The sequence below is a fragment of the Entelurus aequoreus genome, linkage group LG15 (assembly GCF_033978785.1).
Source record: "Entelurus aequoreus isolate RoL-2023_Sb linkage group LG15, RoL_Eaeq_v1.1, whole genome shotgun sequence".
NCBI lineage: Eukaryota > Metazoa > Chordata > Actinopteri > Syngnathiformes > Syngnathidae > Entelurus > Entelurus aequoreus.
In genome coordinates, this window is record NC_084745.1 from 5,058,267 (window position 1) to 5,082,001 (window position 23,735).

Consider the following 23,735-nt stretch of genomic DNA (forward strand, 5'->3'; position numbering starts at 1 on the left):
TGAAAGTATAAAGAAGAGAATAATAATGAAAGTATAAAGAAGAGAATAATAATGAAAGTATAAAGAAGAGAATAATAATGAAAGTATAAAGAAGAGAATAATAATGAAAGTATAAAGAAGAGAATAATAATGAAAGTATAAAGAAGAGAATAATAATGAAAGTATAAAGAAGAGAATAATAATGAAAGTATAGAGAAGAGAATAATAATGAAAGTATAGAGAAGAGAATAATAATGAAAGTATAAAGAAGAGAATAATAATGAAAGTATAAAGAAGAGAATAATAATGAAAGTATAGAGAAGAGAATAATAATGAAAGTATAAAGAAGAGAATAATAATGAAAGTATAAAGAGAATAATAATGAAAGTATAAAGAAGAGAATAATAATGAAAGTATAAAGAAGAGAATAATAATGAAAGTATAGAGAAGAGAATAATAATGAAAGTATAAAGAAGAGAATAATAATGAAAGTATAAAGAAGAGAATAATAATGAAAGTATAAAGAAGAGAATAATAATGAAAGTATAAAGAGAATAATAATGAAAGTATAAAGAAGAGAATAATAATGAAAGTATAAAGAAGAGAATAATAATGAAAGTATAGAGAAGAGAATAATAATGAAAGTATAGAGAAGAGAATAATAATGAAAGTATAAAGAAGAGAATAATAATGAAAGTATAAAGAAGAGAATAATAATGAAAGTATAAAGAAGAGAATAATAATGAAAGTATAGAGAAGAGAATAATAATGAAAGTATAAAGAAGAGAATAATAATGAAAGTATAAAGAAGAGAATAATAATGAAAGTATAGAGAAGAGAATAATAATGAAAGTATAGAGAAGAGAATAATAATGAAAGTATAAAGAAGAGAATAATAATGAAAGTATAAAGAAGAGAATAATAATGAAAGTATAAAGAAGAGAATAATAATGAAAGTATAAAGAAGAGAATAATAATGAAAGTATAAAGAAGAGAATAATAATGAAAGTATAAAGAGATGATTTGTGGTGTCAGGTAATGGCACAAAGGTCGTGACCCCATTTCTTTATCGCCTTGATTGACAGCTGGGAACAAAGGAGCTGCTGCCAGTCGTCTTCCAGGAGGCCTCAGCCTGCGTGGGAGGACAAGAAGATGGACCTGGGAGGAGGTTCTGATGGGACTAATCAGTCCATTGAGAAGCAAGCTGGGGGGAGGAAGTCTGACCCGAGTCTGCACCATCAGCTCCACTTCCTCCACACCATCAGCTCCACTTCCTCCACACCATCAGCTCCACTTCCTCCACACCATCAGCTCCACTTCCTCCACACCATCAGCTCCACTTCCTCCACACCATCAGCTCCACTTCCTCCACACCATCAGCTCCACTTCCTCCACACCATCAGCTCCACTTCCTCCACACCATCAGCTCCACTTCCTCCACCACGCGTCATCCATCTCCTGACTTTAATGGCAGCTCATAATGACGTCCATGATTATGTGTTGCAGACATTTAGCAGCTCAATGACACGAGCTTCATCTGCTGGCCCAGAGGAGAGGAGAGGAGAGAAAAGAGGAGAAAAGAGAGGAGAGGAGAGGAGAGAGGAGAGGAGAGGAGAGGAGAGAAAAGAGGAGAAAAGAGAGGAGAGGAGAGGAGAGGAGAGGAGAGGAGAGGAGAGGAGAGGAGAGGAGAGGAGAGAAAAGAGGAGAAAAGAGAGGAGAGGAGAGGAGAGGAGAGAAAAGAGGAGAAAAGAGAGGAGAGGAGAGGAGAGGAGAGAAAAGAGGAGAAAAGAGAGGAGAGGAGAGGAGAGGAGAGAAAAGAGGAGAAAAGAGAGGAGAGGAGAGGAGAGGAGAGGAGAGGAGAGGAGAGGAGAGGAGAGGAGAGGAGAGAAAAGAGAGGAGAGGAGAGGAGAGGAGAGGAGAGGAGAGGAGAGGAGAGGAGAGGAGAGGAGAGGAGAGGAGATGAGAGGAGAGGAGAGGAGAGAAAAGAGGAGAGGAGAGGAGAGAAAAGAGGAGAGGAGAGGAGAGGAGAGGAGAGGAGATGAGAGGAGAGGAGAGGAGAGGAGAGGAGAGGAGAAAAGAGGAGAGGAGAAAAGAGGAGAGGAGAGGAGAGAAGAGGAGAAAAGAGGAGAAAAGAGGAGAGGAGAGGAGATGCACAAATGCTGTGATGGATTGCAGCTGCTGGAGGAGCTAATGAGAAACAAATAATGTGAGTTTTGTGTAGCGTGCAAAGTAACGTTTGCTTGGACTAATGGATCCAGTCTTGGCTGACCACTCAACCCGCATAAGCCACCGCGTCATTGGGCCGCCTATTAGGACAAGATGATGGCTCAGGATGCTTTTTACACCTCATGACATGTTTGGTGCACCTTTTTACACCTCATGACATGTTTGGTGCACCTTTTTACACCTCATGACATGTTTGGTGCACCTTTTTACACCTCATCACATGTTTGGTGCACCTTTTTACACCTCATGACATGTTTGGTGCACCTTTTTACACCTCATGACATGTTTGGTGCACCTTTTTACACCTCATGACATGTTTGGTGCACCTTTTTACACCTCATGACATGTTTGGTGCACCTTTTTACACCTCATGACATGTTTGGTGCACCTTTTTACACCTCATGACATGTTTGGTGCACCTTTTTACACCTCATGACATGTTTGGTGCACCTTTTTACACCTCATCACATGTTTGGTGCACCTTTTTACACCTCATGACATGTTTGGTGCACCTTTTTACACCTCATGACATGTTTGGTGCACCTTTTTACACCTCATCACATGTTTGGTGCACCTTTTTACACCTCATGACATGTTTGGTGCACCTTTTTACACCTCATGACATGTTTGGTGCACCTTTTTACACCTCATCACATGTTTGGTGCACCTTTTTACACCTCATGACATGTTTGGTGCACCTTTTTACACCTCATGACATGTTTGGTGCACCTTTTTACACCTCATCACATGTTTGGTGCACCTTTTTACACCTCATGACATGTTTGGTGCACCTTTTTACACCTCATGACATGTTTGGTGCACCTTTTTACACCTCATCACATGTTTGGTGCACCTTTTTACACCTCATGACATGTTTGGTGCACCTTTTTACACCTCATGACATGTTTGGTGCACCTTTTTACACCTCATCACATGTTTGGTGCACCTTTTTACACCTCATGACATGTTTGGTGCACCTTTTTACACCTCATGACATGTTTGGTGCACCTTTTTACACCTCATCACATGTTTGGTGCACCTTTTTACACCTCATGACATGTTTGGTGCACCTTTTTACACCTCATGACATGTTTGGTGCACCTTTTTACACCTCATGACATGTTTGGTGCACCTTTTTACACCTCATGACATGTTTGGTGCACCTTTTTACACCTCATCACATGTTTGGTGCACCACATTCACTATGACAATACTCTCGTACAGGTGCTCCAGTACAGTAATAACATTAAATGCAGAATAATAATAATATTGTACAGGTGCTCCATTAAAGTAATACCATTAAATGTACAATAATAATAATATTGTACAGGTGCTCCATTAAAGTAATACCATTAAATGTAGAATAATAATAATAATATCGTACAGGTGCTCCAATACAGTAAAGTAATACCATTAAATGTAGAATAATAATAATAATATTGTACAGGTTCTCCAGTAAAGTAATAACATTACATGTAGAATAATAATAATAATATTGTACAGGTGCTCCAATTCAGTAATAACATTAAATGTACAATAATAATAATAATATTGTACAGGTTCTCCAGTAAAGTAATAACATTAAATGTAGAATAATAATAATAATATCGTACAGGTGCTCCAATACAGTAAAGTAATACCATTAAATGTAGAATAATAATAATAATATTGTACAGGTGCTCCAGTAAAGTAATAACATTAAATGTAGAATAATAATAATAATATTGTACAGGTGCTTCAATAAAGTAATAACATTAAATGTAGAATAATAATAATAATATTGTACAGGTGCTTCAATAAAGTAATAACATTAAATGTAGAATAATAATAATAATATTGTACAGGTGCTTCAATAAAGTAATAATATTAAATGTAGAATAATAATAATAATATTGTACAGGTGCTTCAATAAAGTAATAACATTAAATGTACAATAATAATAATAATATTGTACAGGTGCTTCAATAAAGTAATAACATTAAATGTAGAATAATAATAATAATATTGTACAGGTGCTCCAGTAAAGTAATAACATTAAATGTAGAATAATAATAATAATATTGTACAGGTGCTTCAATAAAGTAATAACATTAAATGTAGAATAATAATAATAATATTGTACAGGTGCTCCAATACAGTAATAACATTAAATGTAGAATAATTAGACTTCCTTGTGGTTTACCCTTAGTGACTGTTTGGTTTTTGTACTTTAGACTTAAGTTAGCATTATTCTCTCACACTCACACATGCACACACACACACATAGATACACACACAAACACTCACATATACACATACACACTCACACACACACACACACTTGATTAGCAGTGTGGACATGGAGGAATGTGAGTCTGCTGGGACTGCAGCTGGGACTGCTGCGTGAGGCGACTGTCAACATGACTGGTGAGTGCTTCACAATGGCGGAGGGACTTGTGACTAGTGATGTGTGACTAGTAACTTGTGACTAGTGACTAGTGAAGTGTGACTAGTGATGTGTGACTAGTAACTTTTGACTAGTGAAGTGTGACTAGTGACTAGTAACTTGTGACTAGTGAAGTGTGACTAGTAACTTGTGACTAGTGAAGTGTGACTAGTGACTAGTAACTTGTGACTAGTGATGTGTGACTAGTAACTCGTGACTAGTGACGTGTGACTAGTAACTTGTGACTAGTGAGTTGTGAAAAACACACTTTCACATCTCCTGAACATCCCTAAAAGTCCGTTTGTGGCTGTTGAGAAGAAATGTCAGCAAGAGTCGGTGGAAGTTACGAGATGTAGCCAGAAAGTCAACACTGTGAAGGCACGTAGACACAAACTTCTTCCTTTACGACTTATTTTGTCAAGTTATCAGTGTTTATCTCAGTCTTCTGTACGTTCTGTTCAATAATTGAATGATGTCGTCCTTCATTGGACACCACCTGACTTACATCAACTCATGAAGATTTAACAATTACATTTCAAAACAAAATGCTACAAAACAAAGCTCACACAAGTACACACACATAATCACACAAGTACACACACTTAATCACACTACTCTACACACACATAATCACACTACTCTACACACACTTAATCACACTACTCTACACACACATAATCACACTACTCTACACACACATAATCACAGTACTCTACACAACTGTATCAAATGGAAAGTTTAAGTCATACAGTGTCTGAGTCATTAAATGGCCAAGATAATTAGCATTAGTTACATTATTTCACAGCACAATACACAACTAACCAAAAGATAATTAGCATTAGTTACATTATTTCACAGCACAATACACAACTAACCACAAGATAATTAGCATTAGTTACATTATTTCACAGCACAATACACAACTAACCACAAGATAATTAGCATGAGTTACATTATTTCACAGCACAATACACAACTAACCACAAGATAATTAGCATGAGTTACATTATTTCACAGCACAATACACAACTAACCACAAGATAATTAGCATTAGTTACATTATTTCACAGCACAATACACAACTAACCACAAGGTAATTAGCATTAGTTACATTATTTCAGAACAATACACAACTAACCACAAGATAATTAACATTAATTACATTATTTCATAACAATACACAACTAACCACAAGATAATTAACATTAATTACATTATCTCACAGCACAATACACAACTAACTACAAGATAAGTAGCATTAGTTACATTATTTCACAGCACAATACACAACTAACTACAAGGTAATTAGCATGAGTTACATTATTTCACAGCACAATACACAACTAACCACAACATAATTAACATTAATTACATGATTTCAGAACAATACACAACTAACCACAAGATAATTAGCATTAGTTACATTATTTCAGAACAATAAACCACAAGATAATTAACATTAGTTACATTATTTCAGAACAATACACAACTAACCACAAGATAATTAACGTTAGTTACATAATTTCACAGCACAATACACAACTAACCACAAGATAATTAACGTTAGTTACATTATTTCAGAACAATACACAACAAACAACAAGATAATTAGCATTAGTTACATTATTTCAGAACAATAAACCACAAGGTAATTAACATTAATTACATGATTTCAGAACAATACACAACTAACCACAAGATAATTAGCATTAGTTACATTATTTCAGAACAACTAACCACAAGATAATTAACGTTAGTTACATTATTTCAGAACAATACACAACAAACAACAAGATAATTAGCATTAGTTACATTATTTCAGAACAATACACAACTAACCACAAGATAATTAGCATTAGTTACATTATTTCAGAACAATAAACCACAAGATAATTAACATTAGTTACATTATTTCAGAACAATAAACCACAAGATAATTAACATTAATTACATTATTTCAGAACAATACACAACTTAGATGTACAATTTACTGAATGTACTCTCACATTCTTACAATTGACACAATCACTAAATTATGCATAAGTTTAAAAGCTACACTAAATACTGTATAATACCAAAATAGGAGGGTGTTTGTTTCCATGGATGGATGAATAAATGGATGAATGAATGATGGATGAATAGACGATTCTTATTTTATTCATGCGATGTCTCCCACCACCACAAGAGGGAGACATTACATCACAAAAGGTAACAACACTTGCTGTAAAGCATTTCTTTGTTCAAGTATTTACTGTTTGTCCCTAGAAAAATGAAACTAAAGTATTTTCTCAACTGTACAAAGTCTGTGTTCAGGTCTAAATGACGAGTCTGTGCAGACACCTGCCAGTCCTGTGGTGGTTCATCTGTGTTTGTCTGCCAGTCCTGAGGTGGTTCATCTGTTTGTCTGCCAGTCCTGTGGTGGTTCATCAGTGTTTGTCTGCCAGTCCTGTGGTGGTTCATCAGTGTTTGTCTGCCAGTCCTGTGGTGGTTCATTAGTGTTAGTAGGCCAGTCCTGTTGTGGTTCATCAGTGTTTGTCTGCCAGTCCTGTGGTGGTTCATCAGTGTTAGTCTGCCAGTCCTGTGGTGGTTCATTAGTGTTAGTAGGCCAGTCCTGTGGTGGTTCATCAGTGTTTGTCTGCCAGTCCTGTGGTGGTTCATTAGTGTTAGTAGGCCAGTACTGTTGTGGTTCATCAGTGTTTGTCTGCCAGTCCTGTGGTGGTTCATCAGTGTTAGTCTGCCAGTCCTGTGGTGGTTCATCAGTGTTAGTCAGCCAGTCCTGTGGTGGTTCATCAGTGTTTGTCTGCCAGTCCTGTGGTGGTTCATCAGTGTTAGTAGGCCAGTCCTGTGGTGGTTCATCAGTGTTTGTCTGCCAGTCCTGAGATGGTTCATCAGTGTTAGTATGCCAGTCCTGAGGTGGTTCATCAGTGTTAGTCAGCCAGTCCTGAGGTGGTTCATCAGTATTTGTCTGCCAGTCCTGTGGTGGTTCATCAGTGTTAGTCTGCCAGTCCTGAGGTGGTTCATAAGTGTTAGTCTGCCAGTCCTGAGGTGGTTCATCAGTTTTAGTCTGCCAGTCCTGTGGTGGTTCATCAGTGTTAGTCAGCCAGTCCTGAGGTGGTTCATCAGTATTTGTCTGCCAGTCCTGTGGTGGTTCATCAGTGTTAGTCTGCCAGTCCTGAGGTGGTTCATCAGTGTTAGTCTGCCAGTCCTGTGGTGGTTCATCAGTGTTTGTCTGCCAGTCCTGAGGTGGTTCATCAGTGTTTGTCTGCCAGTCCTGAGATGGTTCATCAGTGTTAGTATGCCAGTCCTGAGGTGGTTCATCAGTGTTAGTCTGCCAGTCCTGTGGTGGTTCATCAGTGTTAGTCTGCCAGTCCTGTGGTGGTTCATCCGTGTTTGTCTGCCAGTCCTGTGGTGGTTCATCAGTGTTAGTCTGCCAGTCCTGTGGTGGTTCATCAGTTTTAGTCTGCCAGTCCTGTGGTGGTTCATCAGTGTTAGTCTGCCAGTCCTGTGGTGGTTCATCAGTTTTAGTCTGCCAGTCCTGTGGTGGTTCATCAGTGTTAGTCAGCCAGTCCTGAGGTGGTTCATCAGTATTTGTCTGCCAGTCCTGTGGTGGTTCATCAGTGTTAGTCAGCCAGTCCTGAGGTGGTTCCTCAGTATTTGTCTGCCAGTCCTGTGGTGGTTCATCAGTGTTAGTATGCCAGTCCTGTGGTGGTTCATCAGTGTTAGTCAGCCAGTCCTGAGGTGGTTCATCAGTGTTTGTCTGCCAGTCCTGTGGTGGTTCATCAGTGTTAGTCAGCCAGTCCTGTGGTGGTTCATCAGTGTTTGTCTGCCAGTCCTGAGGTGGTTCATCAGTTTTAGTCTGCCAGTCCTGTGGTGGTTCATCAGTGTTAGTATGCCAGTCCTGTAGTGGTTCATCAGTGTTAGTCAGCCAGTCCTGAGGTGGTTCATCAGTGTTTGTCTGCCAGTCCTGTGGTGGTTCATCAGTGTTAGTCAGCCAGTCCTGTGGTGGTTCATCAGTGTTTGTCTGCCAGTCCTGAGGTGGTTCATCAGTTTTAGTCTGCCAGTCCTGTGGTGGTTCATCAGTGTTAGTCAGCCAGTCCTGAGGTGGTTCATCAGTATTTGTCTGCCAGTCCTGTGGTGGTTCATCAGTGTCAGTCTGCCAGTCCTGAGGTGGTTCATCAGTGTTAGTCTGCCAGTCCTGTGGTGGTTCATCAATGTTAGTCTGCCAGTCCTGTGGTGGTTCATCAGTGTTTGTCTGCCAGTCCTGAGGTGGTTCATCAGTGTTAGTCAGCCAGTCCTGTGGTGGTTCATCAGTGTTTGTCTGCCAGTCCTGTGGTGGTTCATCAGTGTTAGTCTGCCAGTCCTGAGGTGGTTCATCCGTGTTTGTCTGCCAGTCCTGTGGTGGTTCATCAGTGTTAGTCTGCCAGTCCTGTGGTGGTTCATCAGTTTTAGTCTGCCAGTCCTGTGGTGGTTCATCAGTGTTAGTCTGCCAGTCCTGTGGTGGTTCATCAGTTTTAGTCAGCCAGTCCTGTGGTGGTTCATCAGTGTTTGTCTGCCAGTCCTGTGGTGGTTCATCAGTGTTAGTCTGCCAGTCCTGAGGTGGTTCATCCGTGTTTGTCTGCCAGTCCTGTGGTGGTTCATCAGTGTTAGTCAGCCAGTCCTGTGGTGGTTCATCAGTGTTTGTCTGCCAGTCCTGTGGTGGTTCATCAGTGTTAGTAGGCCAGTCCTGTGGTGGTTCATCAGTGTTAGTCTGCCAGTCCTGTGGTGGTTCATCAGTGTTAGTAGGCCAGTCCTGTGGTGGTTCATGAGTGTTAGTCAGCCAGTCCTGAGGTGGTTCATCAGTGTTTGTCTGCCAGTCCTGTGGTGGTTCATCAGTGTTTGTCTGCCAGTCCTGAGGTGGTTCATCAGTGTTAGTAGGCCAGTCCTGAGGTGGTTCATCAGTGTTTGTCTGCCAGTCCTGTGGTGGTTCATCAGTGTTTGTCTGCCAGTCCTGTGGTGGTTCATCAGTGTTTGTCTGCCAATCCTGAGGTGGTTCATCAGTGTTAGTAGGCCAGTCCTGTGGTGGTTCATCAGTGTTAGTCAGCCAGTCCTGTGGTGGTTCATCAGTGTTAGTCTGCCAGTCCTGTGGTGGTTCATCAGTGTTAGTCTGCCAGTCCTGAGGTGGTTCATCAGTGTTAGTCTGTCAGTCCTGTGGTGGTTCATCCTGGACAAAGAAGGCGGGGTAAACCCTGGACAAGACCCTGGACAAGGAAGGCGGGGTAAACCCTGGACAAGACCCTGGGCAAGGAAGGCGAAGTCGACCCTGGACAAGGAAGGCGGGGTAGACCCTGGACAAGGAAGGCGGAGTAGACCCTGGACAAGGAAGGCGGGGTAGACCCTGGACAAGAAAGGTGGAGTAGACCCTGGACAAGGAAGGCGGAGTAGACCCCGGACAAGGAAGGCAGAGTAGACCCTGGACAAGAAAGGCGGAGTAGACCCTGGACAAGGAAGGCGGAGTAGACCCCGGACAAGGAAGGCAGAGTAGACCCTGGACAAATCGCCACCTCATCTCACATTGTAATTCTCAGATTTGTCTCAGACTCTTCATTTAAGATCTTCTCTGTATCTCACTTTCCTCCTTTGTCTCTTTTTGTAGCTCTTCTCTTGCTCCCGAGGATCCCTCTGGAGCAAGAGATAAGAAACAAGTGATCACATAATGAAGACGAGGTGCTGAAATGGATCTCACGATACGAGATGGAGTGAAGTCATTTGGCTGTAGGCAGGCTGGTGAGGCCCGCCCACATGTTGGAGCTCAAAGTCCGTAGAAATCTAGCCTACTGGGTCTATTTTGGGGGAATTTTCACATCATCTTGAGGTCTATGAAAAAGTGCCAATGTTGTCAGCATTAGAGGGGCCCTTTGTTTCCTATCAGCATTAGAGGGGCCCTTTGTTTCCTATAAGTTAAAGCAGAATAAGTTTTGTTTCAATTATTAGAAAGTAGGCAAGGGATGGAGGCGTTCTCTACTTGCTTTCCCAAAGTGTGACTTATCTCCATGTTAGTTAGGGTGAGATAAGCATTCACACACACTCATACTCCATGCAGATGTCAAATTGTCATCCTTGTCAAGGCTGAAAAGGCTACAAAGAACAAGGTTGCAATAGCGGTTCTGGGGCACCAGGGTTTCTGAATTCTTCCAAAGACAAAGACTATTTTTAGTATCTGGAAATATGTGTTCAACAAATGTTGAAAGTGCAAAGCAGGCTTTGAGATCTTGAGATTCATACGAGTTTTTGAAAGTCTTTATTCCTGTTTTTAGAACAACTGTTGCACTAGCTAGCAAGTCTGGTGAACACTTACACAACTGAGCCTGCAGGATGGTTTGTGTGTGTGCTAAAAACTGTTTTTTCTTGTAACTTTCCATTAATTAGAGCTCAAAGTATCATTCGACATTTTGTGAAATCCAACTATTTCTTGTGCACTGACAGCGAGGGTCTGGAAACTGGAAGTAAGCACAAGGAGAGGAAATAAAGGCTTTGTCTTGTTGAACGTCTTCAAACTATCATTAAATCCTTCTTTCGTATTTTGAATAAACTCTGACACATGAAGAGACCATAAAGTGCATTTTCTGGAAAATAAGAGAAACTATGTTAAGACCAAAAATACAAATCAATGGTACTTTGTAGTGAAAATGAGTTTATATTTTTTTAGCTGTGTGACATTTAGGGATGGGAATTGAAAACCAGTTCTTGTTCAGAACCGGTTCCCAGTGTACCAATTCCTTGGAATCGTTTTGCCATTTTTTTCAGAGGATTCCCTTAACGGTTCTTGCGGGTGAGAATGACGTCATCACGCCACGTGCGTAGTGACGTCAGACAGCAAAGTGGTGATGCACAAGTGGAGGTAGCGGACTGAAGTTTGGCAACATTTTACAAGACAAGATTGCAACTTGCAAGGTTGCTATTTTATCAAAAGGAGAAATGTGCTGAAACATTCCAACACCCAGCATGCAAAACTACTTGAACTTTAACTTAACTATGAAGGACTGATGTCATGCCAGCAGCAGGCATCTGGCCTAAATACTACAGGTACTAATAGCGCCTAGTATCTGTTCCAGTACCTTCTCATTTAGATGAGCATGAGGAGACACATTAGGAGGCGGCCAGTAAACTTCAGAACCACCAATCTCACCAGGCAGTGACTCAGTTTGTGGTTAAAAGCTTGCACACATTTTCCACTTAGATTCTACTTTTTTAGGTACATGAACGTTTCATTGTAGTCAGAGAAAAGTTGTGTGTTTTCCTGCAACCTCATTTTCACTCTCATGTTATTCATACAATTAGAATATGATGTCGAAGTCCATTCAATTAACTTCAAATATGAAACTATGTGGTATAAACTCATTACATGCAAACTGAGGAATGGCAAACTTTTATTTATTTTAATTTCAATGATCATGGCTTACAGTTAAAAAAACAAAACACAAATTAGTTTTTGCCTTGTTATTGTCAATACTGTTTTCTTCTCTTCTATTATTGTTTGTTTTGTACAGCACTTGGTAAATGAAAAGTGGTATATCAATAACGTTTGATTAGATTTGACATTAACTGGAAAATACCTTCATAAATGGAGATCATACTTTTGTCTTCTGGGTGATGATACTGCTGACATCAGATGTGTAAGTGGGACAGTATCGACAGTCAAAGTTGTATCAGATGTGAGAGATAACATCAGATGTGTAAGTGGGACTCACCCACTAATAGTACAAACTATTTAATTTTTTGTCCACGCTGTTTAGCACGTGGTATTTGGATCTTAGTAAATCTTAGTGTCTTTAATTAGCCTATCGTGATTGTTTGTGGACTGTAAACATTCAAAGTGAAAGGTTAGCTAATCAGCAGGTGGCGCCAAACAACCTCTCCCTAATCGAGTCGGAGCTTTTCTCCCGTCACTCGCACACAGAAGGTATTTGGACAGGTTTGGGTCACTTACAATTGGACTTCCTAAAAGGATTAGTGTGACTGCTGATGACCTGACAAAGAAATGAGATCCCAGTAAGTGTTTTTTGTTTCTCCAAATGGGAATTGACAGGCCGGTTAGTTCAAGCCAGCAGTGCTGATGATTTCTATTAACCTCTAGTCTGATGATTTCTATTAACCTCTAGTCTGCAGATAAAACCTCCAGTCTGCAGATAAAACACGGCGTTCCATTTGGATGCTGAGCAAGAGAGAAACTTTATGAGACAGAAAGTCTGCATAATGCACAGAAAGAATGTTCCCATCCAGCTGGGTGATGAAATAATAGCAAACTGGTGAGGAAAAAGGTATTTGACCAGTTGCTTCCCTTGGAGGAATGGAAATGAGAAAATGATTAGCAGAGTGATCAATCATCCAGGAGAAGGTGACATCCCCCATTTCATCTCAGATGGGGTTTTCACAACCTACTGCAACTTCAGCTGAGCAATTATCCAATCATTTGATGTCTCCTGAGCTCAACCTTCATCTCGGACTGTGTTCCAGACCTTAGACCAGTTTTTACACTAATAAAGTACAAAATACAGGAAGAACAGGAACTCTCCTAAAAACTAAAATAAAGAGGTGCATGGCAAAAAGTGAACTTGAAGAAAAAGCAACACTTCTAATCATTTGAAAACAAACCATAAATCTAAACTATAAATACAAACTACCAAACACTGGGTCAGTGTGCGGTCGTCAACAGGAAGTGATGCCCTTAAATTGTCACAATCAATTGACATGACAAGAAATCAACTTCAAAAATGAAAGTGCAGAAATAAATAGACAAAATGGAAAATTGTGCAAAATAAGTGAAAGACTCAGTACAGTATCCTAGGAAAATAAACAAAGTAATAAAACAATGTGTGGACAAGCATTATAATAAAAGGAGAAAGTGAAAAGAATAAATAAAGCGCTAGAATAGCTATAGTTTAGGCTGACCATACGTCCTCTTTTCCCCGGACATGTCCTCTTTTGCGGGGGTGTCCGGGCGGGGTTTCTTAAATGCCTCAAATGTCCGGCATTTTGAGTTAGGGTTGCGTGTATTTTCAATGTACGTCCAGGGTTAAGTTAAGAAGGGGTCAAACAAAACAAACTGTGAAGGTGCGCACGCAGAAACATTGGTGAGGGAGGGGCAGAGACACAGAGCGAGAGAGCTAGTGATTGGAGACAGACATGGAAACAAGAAATGCCGAAAAGTAAATGCAACTTCACGGATGATTTGCAGGAAAAGTATTCAAGTTTTCGTCCTGGCCGTGACACATGGGAAGCAGAATGCACTGTGTGCAAAGCAGGAACGTGTATATCTGTGGCAAATAAAGATCTACAAGCCCATATCGACACTACAAAGCACAAAACAGCTGTGCAGGGCGAGAGCTCCTCTGCTGTTTTTTGTTTAAATGTAATTAACTTCTTTTGAGGCATTATTTATGTTTAGATTATATACAAGAGGTTATTTTGAATATTTCTACCTCTGCACTTTTTTTTCCAAAACTGTGAATGTTACAGAATATAAGTGTGACTTATTTTGTTACAATGTCATGCAGTGTTGGCGTCAACGCACTTTTTGTGTCTTTTTAACGCATTGATATCAGAAAGGACGCAGATTTTTTTTATTTGACCATTTGCGGCCCACAGCTAATGTTTTAAAGGCCCACGGCACATTCTAAAAATACTATTAAAATAAACAAAAACATAACAAAAGTGAAATAAAAAAGCTTACAGGTGAAATGTCATTTAGAAACAGTTGCAATGTTGACTAATAAAACAAAAATGTTTTTTTTCTTTCAAACTGTCATTGCTCAAAACATAATAATAATAATCAAAATCAATGTTATTATGAATTATTGACCTATCAAAGGTTCCGATTACTTCACATCAAATATTACACTAAGAAAAATATTTTTGGTGGAAGATTTTGCATATTTTGTGTGTTTGCCATAAAAAACATAGTTGTTTTTGACAAAAAAGGGTGGAAAACAAACAAACAAAAAACACAACATAAAAAAACTACAACATTTTGAAATGAGGAATAAATGTGAAGTTGATGTAGACTCCAGAGATTTAAATATAAAATGTATGTATGCCCTGGCACACCATCATCATCATTTCATGACCCAAGCAAAACACTTTTTACACTTTTATACTGAAATAAATACACCTACAACTTATTCAATAAAAACATAGAAAACACTAGCAGCAGCGGTAAAGTTTAGATCCATGAAGGAAAGAAGAAAGTGAATGAATGTTTATAACTGAATACATTTACTTATGTATACACATTTGTTTTCTTGTTTTTTTTTAATGAATTAAGGCCTACTGAAATGAATTTTTTTTATTTAAACGGGAATAGCAGATCCATTCTATGTGTCATACTTGATCATTTCGCGATATTGCCATATTTTTGCTGAAAGGATTTAGTAGAGAAAATTGACGATTAAGTTCGCAACTTTTGCTCGCTGATTAAAAAAAGCCTTGCCTGTAGCGGAAGTAGCGTGACGTCACAGGAGCTAGTATTCCTCACAATTCCCCGTTGTTTACAATGGAGCGAGAGAGATTCGGACCGAGAAAGCGACGATTACCCCATTAATTTGAGCGAGGATGAAAGATTCGTAGATGAGGAACGTTACAGTGAATGACTAGAGAGGCAGTGATGGACGTATCTTTTTTCGCTCTGACTGTAACTTAGGTACAAGCTGGCTCATTGGATTCCACACTCTCTCCTTTTTCTATTGTGGATCACAGATTTGTATTTTAAACCACCTGGGATACTATATCCTCTTGAAAATGAGAGTCGAGAACGCGAAATGGACATTTAAAGTGACTTTTATCTCCAAGACAATACATCGGTGACACACTTAGCTACTGAGCTAACGTGATAGCATCGTTCTCAAATGAAGATAGAAACAAAATAAATAAACCCCTGACTGGAAGGATAGACAGAAGATCAACAATACTATTAAAGCATGTACATGTAACTACACGGTTAAAAATTCTCAGCCTGGTAAGGCTTAACAATGCTGTTGCTAACGACGCTAAGGCTAATTTAGCAACTTAGCAACCGGACCTCACAGAACTATGATAAAAACATTAGCGCTCCACCTACGCCAGCCAGCCCTCATCTTCCCATCAACAGCCGTGCTCACCTACGTTCCAGCGATTGACGGCGCGACGAAGGACTTCACCCGTGGGTTTGGCGGCAAGCATCGGCTAGGCGTAGTAAGTAGTCCTTGTTGTGTTGCTGTAAGTATTGTACTTAGCCGCTAATACACCGATCGATCCCACCTACAACGTTCTTCTTTGCAGCCTCCATTGTTCATTAAACAAATTGCAAAAGATTCACCAACACAGATGTCCACAATACTGTGGAATTTTGTCGAAGAAAACAAGAGGTTTTTGTATCGGGTTCGACGGGGTCCAACCACTTCCGTGGATTCTGTGACGTCACGCGCATAAATCATATCCAAAGGAGTTTTTCAACCGGAAGTGTGGCGGGAATTTTAAAATGTCACTTTATAAGTTAACCCGGCCGTATTGACATGTGTTGCAATGTTAAGATTTCATCATTGATATATAAACTATCAGACTGCGTGGTCGCTAGTAGTGGCTTTCAGTAGGCCTTTAAGTAACGTTTATGACAACATTTTTCCAAAACACAATATAGAATGTGAGATATAACCGGATAATGCATACATTTGTCATTTATTTTCAAAACGCTTACAAAAAAGTGGTACCCCAAAAATGTACTGTGGGACCCCATTTTTATGACTTGATGGGGTCCCTGGGACCCCATTTTGAAAATTCCTAGCGCCAACACTACTGTCAACATAGGAGAAAAAATGCTTTATTTAAATAAATAGATTACTTATGAAGCAAGTTGGAGTATCATTGGCAAATGTTCACCTAGTCCCGGCCTTGGCGTGCTGCTCGCCTTGGCACGCTTATATGTGTCCTCTTTGTGGGATTTCACAATATGGTCAGCCTACTATAGTTATATATATAATATAATACTTATAAAGCACCAACCTGAAGCCCTACATCATTTATATGAAACACATGATATGCATATAGAACACTTTATGGAAAAACATTCTAGAAAACATCCTCAACTCCTCATTCATCCCTTTAGGGAATGAGCTTTTCTATTTTTTTTACTGTGCTGATGAGCTATGTCTTTTTTTATTACTTTATTTATTTTCCTATGATACTGTACTGAGTCTTTGATTTATTTTGTACAATTTTCCATTGTTTTATATTATGTGTGCACTTTCATTATGTGTCAATTGATTGACCACAACTGTGACTATTTAAGGGCATCACTTCCTGTTGACAAGACATTTGGGAAAGTGTTTGGTAGTTTGTATTCAAATGATTAGCAGGACACGAGTGTTTTTTTAATAACGTACGCCACATTATTGCAGACGGACAATATCAACGGCTTTGGAAACACAAGCTGAGGAAATGTGCAACCTGATGCTACTCAGCATAGCACAAAGCTTCCCATGAACAAATAATCATAACAAATCAGGTAAAACATTGATTTACATGATGACAATTCTCATCATTTTGAACATAGCAGCAACAGAAAAAGGTACCAACCTGGATGACTGGTTGTCTGGTGACAGCATGAACATGAACGTCAACACTAAGTGTTTTGACAAGCTCATTTATGAATAACACACACAAGAAAAAGGAGCTATTTCAGACATATTCTGAAAATGTCATCCAAATGTGACATCCATCACTTCTGTTGCTAACTACCAGGTTATGTTGCATTTTCCTACCAAGCAGCACTTTCTTTCCAAGAGCATCTGGAGGTCATGTGACGCCCCAGGCAGGCCTAGACTCGGCACACCAACCCCCCAAAACTGTTTATGAGCAGCAATGCAGCTTTTTATTATAATCTAAAATATCAAGATATATGAGCTATTTAAATAATAACCCTGAGAAAGCAATAACTAAAATCTCTGAATTGAGTTTGATTGGTTGTTAGAAACTACCATGCTGCATATTCATAATTAAGTTTTTCTTCTGCCAATTAGTATCACTAATCCCAACACTTTTACTGTCATTGACAGGAAATATAATCCTTTCATGAAGTCTAATCATCTTTTAGTGAGTGCAGTTGGACCGGATGTGACTTGTAGAACCAAAACTGTGAGGCCGGAAGTGTAAAAAGGAACTATTGATGGACAAGACTTCACTGAAGCAATACACAAAGTTAATAATACTAACACTGACACTTGTAAATGTGTTAGCATATTAGCTAATGCTAACAACACTAGCTCAATTACATTACGATAGCACGTACACATTTGCATAAAAACATTTGACGGTTTAGTCAGTATGATTTGTTTTAGTTATATTGTAAAACTTACAGACGCTGCTTGGACTGATGCATTAGGAAACCGTACGAGTAGAAACGCTATGGATGAGTTGTCGACGGAACTTCAATAGTACTTCCGGTTCGAAACGGAAGGAAATACTGTAGACATTCAACCCGCAGCACCTGCAGTGAGCAAACTCCTCCAAAAGATGGCGCTATAGCCCAAACAATAAGACAACTATTTTGAGAAGAACTGCATTATGGGTACATTTGTGACTAGTTCAGGGATTCAAGCACTAAAATGAAGTTGATAACCAACAGGAAGAGGCAACATCACACTGTGACACAACACACAACAACATACACACTTGCACACAATGGGAAAATTAACAACAAATAGAGGATTGAAGTGACAAACTTGCCATCCAAACAATACACCGTTTGTTGACAAGACGATATGACAGCCATGGAAGCACATTCAATCTATATATTAACACAATCCGGTGAAAAGATTCATAAGAGCTGGCGTCAGAACCGGCAAATTGCTAACTGCTAAAGCTAACAATCACATGCTCTGTTGAAACCCTTGAAGACGTCACCAGGCAACAGGCTCCGCCTTTTAAAAGCGCACACACACACACACTGCATGCTCATATAAAACATCTCTCAACTACATAAGCCAGATGTTTGAAGTTACTTTTTTTAAAGTAATGTACTAATTACTTTTACTAGTAATTAATTACATTTACCGTAATTTCCGGACTATAAGCCGCACCAGCTAAATTTAGGAGAAAATACAGATTGCTCCATATATAAGCCGCACCAGACTATAAGCCGCAGGGTTTTGATGTGTAATTAGCGTAGTATATAGGGGTTCCTGCTACCACGGAGGGGATTGTCGGGACAGAGATGACTGTTTGGGAACGCAAAGCGTCCCATTTATTAACAATAAATCTTTCAATCAAACTTTCACATCTTTGACATGGCGAACAGCATTCGTGCAGAGTACAAATAATACAACGCTGCAAAGTAATACAAAGTGCTCGCCTGTACGTTATCAAAATAACCAGCCTACCGGTATATGAAAAGTCAGTCTTTAATCATTGTGTCATCGTCTTCCTCCTGCGTACTAAAACCACCGAAATCCTCTTTGTCGGTGTCGGAGAAGAACAGGCCGTATATAAGCCGCACCCTTGTATAAGCCGCAGGGACCAGAACGAGGGGAAAAAGTAGCGGCTTATAGTCCGGAAATTACGGTATTAAAGAGTAATTCCGTTAGTACTGCAATTATTTTTTGGTAAAGTAAAAGGTAACTATAATAATTACTTTTTAAAAGTGATTTTGGCTGCAATACACTTTTACACCACTTGTGGCAGTAAAGACAACGTCAAACAAAAAGAAGAACTCTGCAGAAGAAGTCATAAAGAAGTTGATTGAGCGTAAAAAATAGGACTGAAGTGATGAAGCTGTATTTTTATTTGCATTTACAGTTTATATGTGAAAAATATATTGTATTATTTATTTATATTTGGTTTTTTTTTAGCACTGTGTAATTGTATGTCAATTATTTTTCAGCCATTTTTGTGAGTGCCTCCTTTTGCAGATTGCTATTCATTTTGTAATCTGTCTGACCTAAACCTTGATAATAATCCTCATGAATAACACCTGCTTTCATATCATTTGACAAAGTTAATCCTGGTAAACTATGAGTAGGTTAGATGGAGACTCAGATTACTAATTCCGTTTTAAGAGTGGAGTGGGCCCCGGGCCCCTCTGTTGGGTCAAAAAGGTGAAGAACCTGACTGAGGTCCTCCAGCACTGTAGGGCAGATTCTGCTGCGTAACTTGGAATAAACACAAGTTGTTTTCAACTTGTCCTGATTTTGACTTGTTGCAAGGCAAACTTTGTCCTGCAGAATTATTTATGTGTCGGTTTCCTTGGCAACTTGGCATTAACCCAATCGCATGTTTTATTTGCTATGTAGAAAAGTAATATTAAGTAATACAAATACCATCGCTAACATGTCTACATTCCAAAAAGTGAAATCTAAGTAGGATGAAATATGTCAAATAAGGCTGATATTTGCTCATTTTCTGTCTGATAAGATCATTCTTCTCACTAAGCAGATTTGATGTTAGAGTGTTTTACTTGTTTGAAGTGTTTTGCTCCTAAATGATGTCAGTAAGATATTACAGCTTGTTGCTGAGATTTGATGAGCTATATTGAGTAAAACATGCTTGAAACTAGAATATCAACTGTTGCAAAGCTGCGTCATCAACACTCACAAGTAGAAAACTGCTTTTTTAAAGTCATCATTTCTTATTTCAAGCATGAAAAAAACAATCCTGATGCCGAGCGCATATGTTGGAGGTCTCAGGTAGCCAGGACAAGCAGCCAGATAATAATGTCCTGTTAAACAGGAGGAACAAGCACAGAGAAGCTTTCAGTTGTTCACACACTGCTCGCTCTCATCAGAATTTACAAATCCACAATTCACTTCATTTCCCATACCTTTAGTCACTTTACTTTATCTTCACCTCTATTTTCATCAAAACACTCAATAAACTGTCATTAAACCGTTACTGGAGTTAGAATTACCATAACAATACTGTATGCCTTTCTCATATCCACATCATCAATCCAAAACATACAATATACACGGCAAAAAGTCAGTGTTCAAAAACAAGAAAAAAAAAATACAAAAGTTAGGGGTATTTTACTTGAACTAAGCAAAATTATCTGCCAATAGAACAATAAATTTGGCTTGTCAAGACTTTCCAAAACAAGTCAAATTAGCTAACCTCAATGAACCCCAAAATAGCTTAAAATATGAACATTCTCACTAATAACAAGTGCACTTTTCTTGCTAGAAAAAAAAGAGACCTTTTTTGCTCAATATGTTGACAAATATTCTTAAATGAAGTAAATGCTAGTGCCATTATCTTGACATCATGATATGCGCTCGGCATTACATTTCTTCAAACCAGCAAACTTATACTAAAAACTAGGGATGTTTGATAATGGCTTTTTTGCAGATATTCCGATATTGTCCAACTCTTAATTACCGATACCGATATCAACCGATACTGATACACTACCGTTCAGAAGTTTGGGGTCACCCAAACAGTTTTGTGGAATAGCCTTCATTTCTAAGAACAAGAATAAACTGTCGAGTTTCAGATGAAAGTTCTCTTTTTCTGGCCATTTTGAGCGTTTAATTGACCTCACAAATGTGATGCTCCAGAAAGTCAATCTGCTCAAAGGAAGGTCAGTTTTGTAGCTTCTGTAACGAGCTAAAGTGTTCTCAGATGTGTGAACATGATTGCACAAGGGTTTTCTAATCATCAATCAGCCTTCTGAGCCAATGAGCAAACACATTGTACCATTAGAACACTGGAGTGATAGTTGCTGGAAATGGGCCTCTATACACCTATGTAGATATTGCACCAAAAAGCAGATATTTGCAGCTTGAATAGTCATTTACCACATTAGCAATGTATAGAGTGTATTTCTTTCAAGTTAAGACTAGTTTAAAGTTATCTTCATTGAAAAGTACAGTGCTTTTCCTACAAAAATAAGGACATTTACATGTGACCCCAAACTTTTGAACGGTAGTGTATATACAGTCGTGGAATTAACACATTATTATGCCTAATTTGGACAACCAGGTATGGTGAAGATAAGGTCCTTTTTAAAAAAAATTATTAAATAGAATAAGATAAATAAATTAAAAACATTTTCTTTAATAAAAAAGAAAGTACAACAATATAAAAACAGTTACATAGAAACTAGTAATGAATGAAAATGAGTAAAATTAACTGTTAAAGGTTAGTACTATTAGTGGACCAGCAGCACGCACAACCATGTGTGCTTACGGACTGTATTCCTTGCAGACTGTATTGATATATATTGATATATTGTTAATATTAATAACTGTATCCCTTGCAGACTGTATTGATATATATTGATATATTGTTAACATTAATAACTGTATCCCTTGCAGACTGTATTGATATATATTGATATATAAAGTAGGAACCAGAATATTAATAACAGAAAGAAACAACCCTTTTGTGTGAATGAATGTGGATACTCATTAAATGGGGGGAGGGAGGTTTTTTGGGTTGGTGCACTAATTGTAAGTGTATCTTGTGTTTTTTATGTTAATTTAATAAAAAAAATAAAAAAAAAAAGATACCGATAATAAAAAAAAACACGATACCGATAATTTCCGATATTACATTTTAAAGCCTTTATCGGCCGATAATATCAGACGTCTACTAAAAACTAATTTATTGTTGTTAATGGAAAGGCAACAAGGCAAGTGCTTGTTACTCTCGGGGTCTCCTAGCCGCTCAGGCAAATCATATTGTCTAAAAATGCATTTTTCCATCGACAACATGACATCATCGCACCAAGTGCGTGCTCTTTCAGTCAATTAGTGCGCATATATACAGCCCGGCCCCCGGCCACATTTTTTTTAATTGTAATTTTGATTAATTTATCTGAATGTGCATGAACTATTTCTGTTCTAAATAGTTAGAAATGTCACATTTTAAATGTTTAATTATTAACTGTCAGTTTACTGTACTGTGCCAACTGTACTACTATATGAGTACATCTTTTCTATTGTTTCATTGAAAATAAAACAGCAAAGTCCATTTGGCTGTCATCTGTTTTAATTATGAGACACAATTGTGTCAAAATCATGATTTTTTTTTTTCATGCTTGAAATAAAAAATGATGACTTTAAAAAAGTAGTTTTGTGAGTGTTGATGACACAGCTTTGCAACACTTGATATTCTAGTTTCAAGCATGTTTTACTCAATATAGCTCATCAAATCTCAGCAACAAGCTGTAATATCTTACTGACATCATTTAGCACCAAAACACTAAAACAAGTAAAACACTCTAACATCAAATCTGCTTAGTGAGAAGAATGATCTTATCAGACAGAAAATAATCAAATATCAGCCTTATTTGAGATATTTCATCTTACTTAGATTGCACTTTTTGCAGTGTGAGAGCTTAAAGTCCTACAGAAAGCCACTACTAGCGACCACGCAGTCTGATAGTTTATATATCAATGATGAAATCTTAACATTGCAACACATGCCAATACGGCCGGGTTAACTTATAAAGTGACTTTTAAAACTTCCCGGGAAATATCCGGCTGAAACATCGCGGTATGATGACGTATGCGCGTGACGAAGTCCGAGTAACGGAAGTTATGGTACCCCGTAGAATCCTATACAAAAAGCTCTGTTTTCATTTCATAATTCCACAGTATTCTGGAAAATCTTTTGCAATTTTTTTAATGAACAATGAAGACTGTAAAGAAGACAGTTGTAGGTGGGATCGGTGTATTAGCAGCGGACTACAGCAACACAACCAGGAGGACTTTGTTGTAGGGCTAGCCGCGCTAGCCGACGACCTCACCTTGACTTCCTACGTCTCCGGGCCGCCAAACGCAGCGGGTGAAGTCCTTCGTCCTTCTGCCGATCGCTGGAACGCAGGTGAGCACGGGTGTTGATGAGCAAATGAGGGCTGGCTGACGTAGGTGGAGAGCTAATGTTTTTAGCATAGCTCTGTGCAGTCCGGTTGCTAAGTTAGCCTCAATGGCGTCGTTAGCACAGCATTGTTAACCTTCGCCAGCCTGGAAAGCATTAACCGTGTATTTACATGTCCACGGTTTAATAGTATTGTTGATTTTCTATCTATCCTTCCAGTCAGGGCTTTATTTCTCTTGTTTCTATATGCAGTTAAAGCAAGATGCTATCACGTTAGCTCGTA

The 23,735-nt window shown here is 38.7% G+C and overlaps 1 protein-coding gene across 1 annotated transcript in view; it reads right to left on the minus strand.

Moving 5' to 3' along the window:
- Positions 1–9,593: 9,593 nt before the first annotated feature.
- Positions 9,594–23,735, minus strand: part of LOC133630354 (uncharacterized) — a 15,265-nt gene continuing 1,123 nt past the window's right edge. The window contains exons 3-4 of the mRNA XM_062021923.1: positions 10,238–10,288; positions 9,594–10,154 (exon numbers count right to left, since the gene is read on the minus strand). Coding sequence (XP_061877907.1) covers positions 9,707–10,154; positions 10,238–10,288 — 499 coding nt within the window. The 3' untranslated portion in view covers positions 9,594–9,706. The remainder of the gene's footprint in view (positions 10,155–10,237; positions 10,289–23,735) is intronic.